Source organism: Caloenas nicobarica, chromosome 11 (genome assembly GCF_036013445.1).
Source record: "Caloenas nicobarica isolate bCalNic1 chromosome 11, bCalNic1.hap1, whole genome shotgun sequence".
NCBI classification, from domain to species: Eukaryota; Metazoa; Chordata; class Aves; order Columbiformes; family Columbidae; genus Caloenas; species Caloenas nicobarica.
The window spans coordinates 2,515,317-2,527,461 of NC_088255.1; the positions used below are offsets into that span (position 1 = coordinate 2,515,317).

The following is a 12,145-nucleotide window of genomic DNA, read 5'->3' on the forward strand; positions in this document are numbered from 1 at the left end:
CAGAGGTCTCGGTAAGGGGTTTGGGTAGCAGATGGCGTGCTGGTTGTGCTTGTAAAGGGGCAGAGGAGCCTCCCAGCTGCCTGTCCCTGCTGAGGAGCAGGCAGAACAGGGCAGAGCACCGTGCTGGGCTGCTGCCCTGCCCTGCCCACTGCCGGTCCCTGTCCGCTCCTCCCACCCAGCCGGAGGGACCCCAGGGGCGCACGGCTGCTCCTGCTCCCCGCTGAGCCCACCTGCTGCCCCTCACCGACCCCACAAAAAGGCCAGGCCCAGGCAGTTGTGTACAAAACCTGAAATAGTTTACTTTGCTTTCTTTTTTTTTTTTCTTTTTTCCTTTTTTTAAACTTTGCTCTAGGTTTACTTAGATTTTGTGAACTCGATACAAGAGCATTTGATATGAATCGGTAAATAAAACACCGTCATAGATAGATAGCCACAATAAACTTTGTTAGAAATGTACATGTTGCGAAAAAATAATAATACTAATAATCATAATAAAAAAAGCTGGTGCGACGCCCCAGCCGGGCTGCCCTGTGGCCCTCGCCCACGGCCGCGGGTGGTTCTGGTTCCCCGCGGGCGCCGCACCCCGGTAATGTGTGTATATAAACAAAGCCCATAAGAAATGTACAAATATAAAAAGCTACAAACATTAATAAATTACATCGTCACAAAACACGGAAACACTCCACAAGGTGCTAGTAAAATAACTTGTCTCCCTCCCTCGTACAAGAAGTTACGCAAAGAGCTGGTACCGGCGAGCGGCGCCCCCGAGAGACTTTCCCCTTATAAAAACCCGGCGGTGGTTATTCCAAAAGCTATGTACAAGCTACATTCTAGGAAAAGGGAAACGCAGCTACACGGGGCGACGGGGGCTGCCTGAGAAATGCACCCAACGCCCCACAGCCCCGGCCCAGCCCCGGCCCCCGGGGCTGCGGCCGCGGGCCAGGGTGACCAGCGTGCTCCTCCGTGACCAGGATTAGTAGTAACTTTTTGCGGCTAGTCACTCTCAGCACTCTGAGAAAGGACATCTATATTAAAAAATATTTATAGCAGGATTCTGTACACTCCGACCGCTGAAAGTTAAAGGGATTATTGTGGTGGTGGCCCAGAGCCCGCGGCCCCGCCGCTAGAGCAGCAGCTTCCCGTTCCGGTGGATCTTCAGGATCTTGCCGAGGCGCTGCTTGGCCGTGGCCATGCCCTTCTTCGTGCGCTTCCCTGGAAGGAGAGTGAGGGGTGGGGTGAGGACCTGCTCCCGCCACGCACCGCACCCAGAACGGCCCCGTGTTGGCCGCCTCCATCCTCCAGAACCCCTCCCACTCCGCCCAGCGTGGGGGGAGCGCAGCCTCTGACAAAACCCAGCGCTCACCGGCACCCAGGACACGTCCCCGGCAGCACACCCAGCTCATGGAGGCTCAGCTCATCCCTGTTTTCTGCTGGGGCTCCTCCTGCCTCTGCAGTGCCAGCCCTGCTCCCTGTGCCCTCACCAACCCTGACAGCCACACACAGACACACACTGAATCACAGAATGTCCTGAGCTGGAAGGGACACACAAGGATCATTGAGTCCAGCTCCTGTCCCTGCACAGGACAACCCCACAGGTCACCCCGTGTGTCTGAGGACGTTGTCCAGTCTCTTCTTGAACGCTGTCAGGTTGGGGCCGTGACACCTCCCTGGGGAGCCTGTTCCAGTGTCCAGCACCTCTGGGTGAAGAACCTTTTCCTCATGTCCAACTGCCCCTCCCCGGCACATGTTCCTGCCATTCCCTGAGGTCTGTCCCTGTCACAGAGAGAAGAGCTCAGCCCTGCCCCTCCTGCTCCCCTGCTGAAGCTGCAGCCCCATGAGCTCTGCCCTCAGTCTGCTCTGCTCCAGCTGAACAAACCCAGGGGCTTCAGCCGCTCCTCACATGGCTTCCCCTCCAAACCTTCACCAGCTTCGCAGCCTCCTCTGGGCACTCTCCAGCAGCTTTATCTCCTTTTTCCCTGTGTCCCCAGCCCTGCACACAGTGGATGCTCCAGGTGAGGCCGCCCCAGCGCAGAGCAGAGCGGGACAATCCCCTCCCTGCCCGGCTGGCCGCGCTGTGCTGGATGCACCAGGACACGGGGCCCTCTTGGCTCCAGGGACACTGGTGGCTCATGTTCAACTGGCCACTGACAAACCCCACAGCTCCCCACGCCCGGCAGGCTGTCACAGCTCCTGCCCTCACCACACACCTGGACAGCCCAGGGCTCTCTGGGCATGTCTCTGCTATCCCCTAAGGGCAGCCTGTGCCACGGGGATGCTGAGCTCACACGCCACCATGTGTCCTGGGCCATGCACTGACCTGAGGATGCCTGGGCCCTTGCCCACCACACTGAGACCAACCCACGAACCATCACAACTCCATGTTTCTTCTTGCACTCTCTTCCCCCAGCTCTAGAGAGATCACCCACATCCAGCCTCGCCAGAAGGACACTGAAAAGACGCACACACACACGCACCCCCCCCCCCCCACTTTCCACAGATCAGGTTAGCACTGAGTCACCACAACACGCCCAAAGTGGACAACCTTCCCTGTCCCCACACCGATGAGAGGACACAGCCATCACAAGCGCAGGTGTGGGCTCATGAGCTGTGCAGTTCAGCGAGGTCTGTGCTCCCTGTGTCCTGGTCCCGGCACCGGTGCAGCTGCCGCAGCGGCTCGCTGCCCCAGCGCTCGCCAGCTCCCTCCTTATGGCCAAGAACTCCCCGGTTCACCCGGGCACAACACAAACCCACACAGCCTCCGCTCTTCCCATTGTGCTGCCACTGGTGCGCTCTTGTGCAACACCTGCAGGGACTCAGCTCCTCACCACCTTTCCCATCTGCATTAAGTGCCCCAGCCTTAAAGACCATGTCAGTGTGGGTGACACTTTCCATGGGAACTTTCCTCATTTCTCATCCTTTTGCCTCACTCTTTAGGACTGAGAGACCTTCCCTGAGGAGGTCCTAGAGCTCCCTAATTCTGCTTCATCCCACCATCTCCTTCCACAGTCCCTTAACTCACAGTGACGCACAAACTGGTAGACCCCAGGCTCAGGACTCTCCTGCGCTCTGTGCAGAGAGATGCCCTAAAGTCCCCTTGGTGCCTCCAGCTGTCCCAAGACCCTGCACAGGAGGCCCTGAAAGTGCTCTGCTCCCTGCGAGGTCAGCCGCTCACTTTCCTGGCACACGGCTCCGTCCCTTCTTTGAGGCCTGGGCTACACCACAGGCAAGGTGTGACCCGCGTGCCGGGTCAGGCACTTCACAATGCCCTGACTGGGCCGCCCAGCTCACCGGCCAGACTAGGGTTCAGCTCCATTCAGCACGTCCCTTCACATCATCCACTGATTTGGACCTCTTTCACTAATACCACCATTCCACCACAAACATACAATTCCAGGCAAATACCTTCATTCCACTCTGGTTCTGTAGACAGCCACAGATGTTGGCAGCTCCTGGCAGGACCTAGTGCCTACCACAGAGTCCTCTATGGCCCATTCAAGCTTCTCTGGTGTTTTACTGTTTGGCAGGACACTGTGCATCACCTCTAATTTGCTCCACTGAAATGCAGAGGAATGCAGGAAACACCTGACATGTTGCCTCACTTTTTACATCAGGGCCTCTCTTAATCTTCACACTACACGGTGCCTGTCCCACACACCTGCCTCTGTCATGCTTTCTGAGCAAAGTTCTAGCAGAGAATAGGAGGTCCTGGCCCAGACTCCAGGACAGCCTCAGCTTTGTAACGCTTTCCCTACAGCAGACAAGCGGCCTCTTCCTCTCTCTTGGCTTTGGCTGTGTAGCTGTGTTACTCCCGAGGTCTGATGTTCCTTCACTTTCTTGTGCCAACTCTCGAGCAAGGTTTGCAGATTTGCACTGCCCTATGCTCGCTGGATGGGGTGTCCTCAGGTACACGTCAGCACAGCACTTCTGGACAAACACCACCCGCCACAGCAGAGTCTGACCTAGCCCTGGGCAGAACAGCCATCGCAGATGCATCTTCCCCTGGACAAGGCTTCACCAGACAGGCTGGACTGTGATGTGACCACTGCAGGTGTTCCTCCAGAGCCCCAGCGCATGCTCAGGAGCACATCCTAGCATGGGATGCCTCACACCCCACAACAAACAGCCCAGTAACAAACACATATTTGGGCCCACGGCACCAAGACAGCCAAGACCATGGGCCCCATCTCTGACCAGAACTGATCTGCCGACACACTTCTACATACCCACGACACACACAACACGTGAGGGCCCTGCAAAAGGCACAGATTACACGACCAATTCACCCTTCCCCATTCCTACACCATAACCCCAGGCGTTTCCTGGTACCTTTGGCGGAGGCATTGTTCTGCGAGGATGATGAGGGTCTCCTCTGTGTAAGGAAAACACCGGGTGCCATTGGCTGTGATCCTCTGTTAGGCTGGGCGACCCCAAAGGTGCTGGCCCCTGCGGTGTACTCGTGATCTGTGAGGCTGCTGGCATGTGACTCCAGCTTCGGCTCTGGCGAGCTGCCTTCCTGACCCGCTTTGTTCGCGTTGTTGGTTGACAGCTTCTTTTTGGTATTTTTTTTCTTCTTGCCTTTTTGTTCCTCCTTTAAAATGACAAACATGAAGCTCAGATTAATCCCCAGAAGACCTTTAGCTACGGCAAGGGCCAGCGGCGTTGCTTAGGGTCCTGATACAATGAAAACCCATGAAGCTTGCCATGTACACACTGCTCACGGTCTGTTCCAATACCACCTCGCTCACAGCTCTCTCTGCTGCACGCACATGTTTGCCTTTCTTGCAGCTATGTTTGCACTTTGTGCAGAACCTCCTGGTTTGGTAACTCTGCGTACACCGTGGCGAGCGGGAGCCAGCCAGAACCCTGCCCTGGGAGACCAGCGTGGTTTGGCATGAACAAAGTTTTCGATGTTCCACAAAAACTGGCACCTCCTATCTTCAGGTATCTTCATATGCTTTCACAACAGCATGGAGGATATTAAACATCCCACCGATTCACAGACTCTGCTTCCTGCTAGGGCACACGCATTATCTCTCGACCTGTAACTGCACTTACACACACGTCTCATGAGAGCAGTGATCTGTCACCATCCTGTTTCCCTCACCTACCTTCAGTCTGCTTCTTGATGAATCCTGCTACCAACCTTAGAGTTCTTCTACTCAACTGCACACATCACAGAAGCCCAATGCCACCAAAACCTGCATCTCCAGCGACTGGCCAAGGTGTCTCACCAACCTTGCTCCAGCAGACTGTGTCACCTTCACGCCTCATGGTGTTGCATTTGTGGGGCCTATGTACACTAGCACTTAGCATCTATCTGACCTCTTCGGAGACCAGACAATTATCAACACCCCAAGTGCCTCAATATCTTTGCTAAACTGACCCATAGTTATGCACAGTTCACCCAATCTGTGGAAGTAAATCCTGACGCTTCCCAGCAGCCGATTTCCACAAACAAAGCAATCACAGCAGTCACATTCTCAAAGACTCATCAATCCGTGGTTCATGCACTCTCCTTTGGGGCAGCCTGGCAGCTCTGCTTGTTCACTCGTACTTCTCTACGCTTCCCATACACCTCTGCGCTGCGGCGCTGCCAGATATGCTGCGGACACTGTAGGACTTTCCTCCCATTTCTATCCCCTGACACTGCTGAGCCTTGTGTCACTGGCATGACCAAACACTGAGGAGGACTGGCACTGCGCTGCTGTTTGGGCACAACTCTGCTGCGAGGGGACAGGGCTTTCATTTCATGACAGCTATGGCTTCCCAAGCAACCTCACCTGCTGTGACAACTTGGCGGCAGCAGCGGCGAGTCCAGTTTCAATGGAGGCGACTCTCGTGCCCTCTCGCACCGGTCTGTCTTGTCGAGGCACCGAGGGGCCCACTCGTGCTACAAGGAAATCAGATGCAGGTGAGAGGTGTAGAACGTGCCCGTGTGAGCAGCACAACGGCACATGGGGCAGTGAGGCTCTGCCCTCCGGAGCAGGGAGGGCCAGGGATGCTGCAGCCTCTGCCCTGCCTTCCCTGGGATGCATGTGACAGCAAAAGGTGTCAACAGCCTCCAGTGACAGTGGCCTGGGGAGAAGCTGCCAATAAAGATGTGTCACAGCTGAGCAGCTTCCCTGGCAGCTGCAGTTCCTGAAGCCAAAGCCACAGGAGGTTTCTGCTGACACTACAGATAGGAGCGACTCCAGCATCATTTCCAAACGGATGGTGTTAACTGTCCCATCAGCTGGGGGTGGACAAGCCATGACACCAGCTGAGGGACACGGGCTGCTTGTCACACACACAGCAAGCTGCAGAGACTCCCCTGTCAGCGGGCCACATCCAAGTGGTCTAAGGACACCCTGGCCTGTCACTGCCCCTGGTGGGCTGCAACAAAACCACCCTTGCAGCCCACCAGCTTCGGCTGAACCTGGAGGAGACTATTCCCACACCCTCTCTCATTACTCTTTCACAGTCAGCACCTAAAATAAAAGCCATGGCTACTCTGTTGTCTGGGGTTTCACTCTTATACCACTGGTAAGGTGGCCACCAATTGTTCTGTCACCAAGAGTGTGAAGGAAAATAAGCCAACAACCCACCCAGGAGTGACTTTTTCCTGCCAATTGATTGACGGAGGAAGGTTGACACTGCTCGGGGTGAGCCCCAGCGCATGATATCACTTCCCAGTGCTGGAAAGGAATAACTAATCCTTCACATGATAAAGAAATTGCTATTTGTGGTCTCACAGTTGCCACGCTCCTTGAAAAATGGCTGTGTTTTCAGGAAGCTGCACGACCTGGCCCAGATCTGGGCAGCACAGACCATATGGACTTACCTGTTGGACTGTAAGGGGCATCATCTGAGCTTTTCCTTTTCTTTGATCGGGATTTGAATACCGGATTATCTTCATCTGATTCGAGGGAAGGGTAAACTACAGGAGGAAAGAAAGGCAATAGTTTCACTGTAGGAAAGAGCTGTTGCTCTGCACAGAGGCCCACGTGCTCTGTAGAGGTGTGGTGGTGTCACAGCTGGAATAGCAACGTCCCTCAGTGGTACCACTGAAAGGTGACACAGCTGCAGCATTCAGGGGACTTTCTCCTGGCTGTCCTCCACACACTACACTTGGGAGCCTGCTGTCATTAAACTGTGACAAGTTACTTTTAGCATACACAGGAAAAATCAGTTTTCCTTCCGGCTGTGGAGCAGCAGCACAGCCAGAACAGACACAAACGGGTTTCCTTATCCCAAGCTAGATTGGTGCTGAAGACCCATCACTAAGGACTTCACGCAGCACCGCACCTTCCTGGCCCCTATGGCTCCTGAACATGCGGGTAGAGAGAAATGACACAGTGCTGTTCATACAGACCTGGAAAACTGCTTTCCTTGACTCAGAATATCCAAAAGATGAACATGAACCATTCTACCAAAAGATCCTTCACAAACCTCTGGGATAAACACCAACTTAACTGCCTAAATTTTGACCCAGCCTTTACCATGAAGTTTCTATATGTTTTCTCACATGTGTTTGATTATCTTGCCAGTTGCCATTTGTGACATTACTGATGATGTTGAGCCAGTGTGTGCCCAAGTGGCCAAAAAGTCCACCAGCATCCTGGCTGGTACCAGCACTGGTGTGGCCAGCAGGCCCAGGGCAGTGACCATCCCTGTGCTGGGCACTGGGGAGGCCAAACCACGAATCCTGGGGGCAGTTTTGGGCCCCTCATGCCAAGAAAGACCTTGAGGTGCTGGAGCGAGTTGAGAGAAGGGAACGGAGCTGGGGAAGGGGCTGGAGCACAAGTGTGATGGGAGCGGCTGAGGGAGCTGGGGGTTCAGCTGGAGAACAGGAGCTGAGGGGAGACCTTCTGATCTCTGAACTGCCTGAAAGGAGCTTGGAGCCAGGGCAGGCCAGGCTCTGCTCCCAAGGAACCAGCGCCAGGACCAGAGGAAATGGCCCCAAGTTGCGCCAGGGGAGGTTGAGGTTGGATCTGGGGAACAATTTCTTCCCCAAAGGGCTGTGGGGCATTGGAACAGGCTGCCCAGGGCAGTGCTGGAGTCACCATCCCTGGAGGGGTTGGACAGATGGAGATGAGGTTCTCAGGGACATGGGGTAGTGCCCAAGTTAGGTCATGGTTGGACTCGATGATCTTGAGGGTTCTTCCAACCAAAATGATTCTATGATTACTGTGGCATTTGGCCATTGACACTAGAACTCTGCTGATCAGATGTGGCACAAACAGCCTCTGGACACCGAGCCTGCTCACAACAAAGACTCTTCATTTGCTGGCAGCACAGACACAGAATGAGCAAATGCATGCAGCGCACTCTGAACAGCTGGGCAGCCTTCTGCAGCTCATCACAGCGTCTCCGTTTTGCCTTGGCATCTCTGTCAGTCATGTGAAAACACACACTCCACTTTTCCAGTCATAACCAATGATTTCTGATGGCCTTGCTTGTCAGGGAGATTTAAACACACACATAGACTCTCCTGTTACGCAGCATAAACCTTGACCTCTCTTTGGGGCTTCAGGCTTTCCAGGACCTATCAGTCTTCGCATGATTACTTTTCTTCATTTCCTCACTTCTTGTATTTAAAAACGCTCCTGCTGGTTATTATGGCAGAGCTGATATAACTGGTGCAAACTAGCTCCATGCCCATTTCTTCTTCAGATGCTTGCATTCTCTGCCCACAGTCAAAATAACCCTGGATCCAAGTACAAATTCAACTTCTTACTCAGCTAGATATTTTATTGCTATAATGCAGACAAGGACATTTCTGTCATAAGTACCAGTACCTGACACACATTTTTGGGACAGTTTCCTTTTTGTTGGCTGACTGCTGCATTTTTACTGGCCTTCCATGCTTCTTAAGATCTTCTGATTATGACATGCCTCAAATACCATCTACCTGGATGACCGTATCACCACCGGCTCTGTAGTCAGTGCTTCATTTTGCTGTGCAGACCTTTTGTTATTTGCAATCCTCCTTACCAAAATACCCGGTAAACTTCACCGTGACAGCAAGTGAGCAAGCGTATAATGAGAAACAGAGCGGGTACTTGCAAACATTCACAAATATGTAAATGTATACCCAGGCACACAATCACTGCTTCGTTTGTACTTACCATAATCTGAATCTTTAAAACAGGCATCTAAGTGGTCCTGATCTTCATCGTAATCTTCGATGTCAATGCTGTTCTTTGTGCTTTTCTTTAGTAACCGCTTGCCGGCATTTTTGTTGCTGCTGCCACCTGTTTTTTTAGAGTTCTGTGTGGAGATGGAGTTATTCTTTGCCTGGTTGGTACCCCACGACGTCTGGAGGCAGGACTCTGAGGACTGGAGGTTTGCCATGGACAGCATGCCCTGGATCGCTTCTTGCGTGCTGGGGGAGGCAGGTGGCTGACTGCAGGGAAACATGGAAAACACGAGAGTTGTTAGCAACTCCAGAAAAACACAAACCCCGCTCAAGCAGTCAACTCCTTTGACTGCACGGTGTTGCTAGAAGAGATTTCCTGACGGCTGTCCTTTGAGCAGCTGGTTCTTTATATGCTAAGAGCAATATGGCACACGGCACATTAGGTGTGGGGTTGCTGCCCCAGAAGTCGGGACGCTGTGCGCCAGGTGGCTGGGCACATGGTGTGCAGCTCCCTGGGGACTGCTGTTGCTGGCGGGTGAGGACAGGGGTCAGGGGACTCTCCAAAGCCCATCACAGCATTCCCAGCAACACAGTGTTTCTCCTACCGACTCTGAGGACTTCTGGGTCAGCGTTGGAGGGGGATGTCATGGTGGGCTTCTGCTACACACTGCCAAGCAAGTGGAGGAAGAATTGCAATAACTGGAAGGAAGCTCATGGTCACAGGCCACAGCTCTCACTGGGGACTGCCACCACCCCAGCATCTCCAGTTTAAGAAGGATGAGGAACTACTGGAGGGAGTCCCGTGGAGAGCTACAAAGACAATGAGGGGATTCGAGCCTCTTTCTTGTGACAAGAGACTGAGAGAGTTGAGTCTGTTCAGCCTGGAGAAGTGAAGCTGAGAGGGGATCTCATCAATGCTGATAAATATCTCCAGGGTGGGTGTCCAGAGGATGGACCAGACTCTGTTCAGTGGTGCCCAACGCCAGGGTGAGGAGAAATGGGCAGACTGAAACACAGGATGGTCCATCTGAACATGAGGAGAAACTTCTTTGCTGGGAGGTGCCAGAGCCTGGACCAGGCTGCCCAGAGCGGGTGTGGAGTCTCCTTCTCTGAGACATTCAAACCCGCCTGGACCGACCTGTGTGATCTGCTCTGGTGACCTTGCGTGAGCAGGGGTTGGGCTGGGGGATCTACAGAGGTCCCTTCAACTCAACTAGTCTGGGATTCTGTGATCTGCTGGAAGTGCAACTTGTAGGGCACGAGGAATTCCAGAGGATTCTGCAGCACATTGGGAGGGTTCCCTGCTGTGGATGTGGGATGGATCGATTATGGGAGATGCCGGAGAGATACGGACTGGAGGCGTGGACTCCAGGGTGGGAAGAAACCTTGCATCTCATTGAACCTGTTTTTTGACATTTTATTGCTAGTTGTCAACTGGCACAGCACAGCTACTGCAGAAATACATTTCTACAGAGTAGGCTGAGGTGAAATGATGTGTAAATTCTGACTGGCATGTACACTTAGCAAGGTGGGAAACATGCTTCCCACAACACAGAAGAATGATAACTTCATCAGAGAACGCCAGATATTAATTCTGCAACAGGCACAACACACCATCAAATATTTCCAGGACTTTGGAGTTTGGGCAAATAGTGAAACGCAAAAAAAAACTTGCTGTGGTAATGACTTTTTTTTCACAGTGATGCAATAGAAGCCACTAACACACAGCATTTCCTAGGTAAATTAGCAGTACTGCATTGTTTTTTCTTATTTGGTCTTAATTTAATCCACTTTAAACCATTACAGGACTCCGGACAGAGTAACGTCTAAAACATAACGGGAGTTTCTGGGCACTAATTGCATTTATAAATAATCCTGAAAATGAGTTAAGACTGGTGTTAGCAGCTAGCAACTCAATGAAGAGAAGAACATTGAAAAACTTATTTAGGAAAAAGACATTTTAACTCCTCCACTAATTGCATTTGCAAATAATCCTGAAAATGAGTTAAGACTGGTGTTAGCAGCTAGCAACTCAATGAATAGAAGAACATTGAAAAACTTATTTAGGAAAGAGACATTTTAACTCCTTCATTACTATGCCAGATGCCTTAAGCCTTCTTCCTGTCAAAGGCATATTTTGTAGCATCTATAAGAAATTAACATATTTTCTCTCAATTTTTTTTCCCCAACCATTTTTGCAAGCACGGGACTCTCAAAACACTGCAAACAGACCATCAAGCGCTGACCACTAAATGGGCAAATCAGAGAGGAACTGCCTTAAGCAACACACGCTTTAACAAATAAATTGTGGAATCTGATCAAAACCAGTGGCTCTAAGAGTCAAACCACAACCTGAATGTGTGGCTGAAATGTCTCCAAGAGACAGAGCTGCACTCGGGGCAAAGTGTTTCTCATTAGGGCATGTGCTCGCGTGTACTTCCACTAGAAGTATTTCAGCTTTCTAAGCCAAATAAAATTAAAGAAGAATCAGGAAGCAATTTCTAAGCTCTGGAAGTCCATATCCCCATTCTGTAGCTTCAGCAATGATTTAAAAAAAAAACCCAAAACACTTATGTAAGTAAACTATCTGTGAGCTACAGCTATGACTTAAAAAACATTTAAAATGAGGGCGAGAGCAGGAGCAAAGCAGCCAGAGAGCTCCTGTCCCCTCCCAGCAGCTGGCATGGGCCCTTCCAACACCCTGCGAGGTGGCACCTGGCAATGGCACAGGTCCTGCCGTTGCACTGCAAAGCCGACAGCGTGCCCTCCTCCCATCAAGCTAAAAATGATGGTGTGGATGAACAGAGACAAGGACACTTTAACAAACTGACCAGTAGATGTTTGTGCCTTTTGCAGCGGGGTCCACTTCAGCATAGAATCGCAGAACAGTTTGGGTTGAAGGGACCTTCCCAGCTCCCCCAGTGCCCCCCCTGCCCTGAGCAGGGACATCTGCACCAGCTCAGGTTGCTCAGAGCCCCGTCCAGCCTGGCCTGGGATGTCTCCAGGGATGGTTCATCCACCACCTCT

General features: G+C 52.3%; 1 protein-coding gene across 3 annotated transcripts in view; it reads right to left on the reverse strand.

Annotated features, from left to right (window-relative positions):
* Positions 1-334: 334 nt before the first annotated feature.
* The window catches only part of PHF2 (PHD finger protein 2), an 84,989-nt gene continuing 73,178 nt past the window's right edge, over positions 335-12,145 (reverse strand). For 2 of the 3 annotated variants that reach the window (XM_065642612.1, XM_065642613.1), the window contains 5 exons: positions 9,108-9,385; positions 6,821-6,916; positions 5,781-5,890; positions 4,327-4,588; positions 335-1,212 (listed from right to left, as the gene is read on the reverse strand). In XM_065642612.1, coding sequence (XP_065498684.1) covers positions 1,124-1,212; positions 4,327-4,588; positions 5,781-5,890; positions 6,821-6,916; positions 9,108-9,385 — 835 coding nt within the window. In that variant the 3' untranslated portion in view covers positions 335-1,123. The remainder of the gene's footprint in view (positions 1,213-4,326; positions 4,589-5,780; positions 5,891-6,820; positions 6,917-9,107; positions 9,386-12,145) is intronic. The other variant, XM_065642614.1, reaches the window with a different exon arrangement.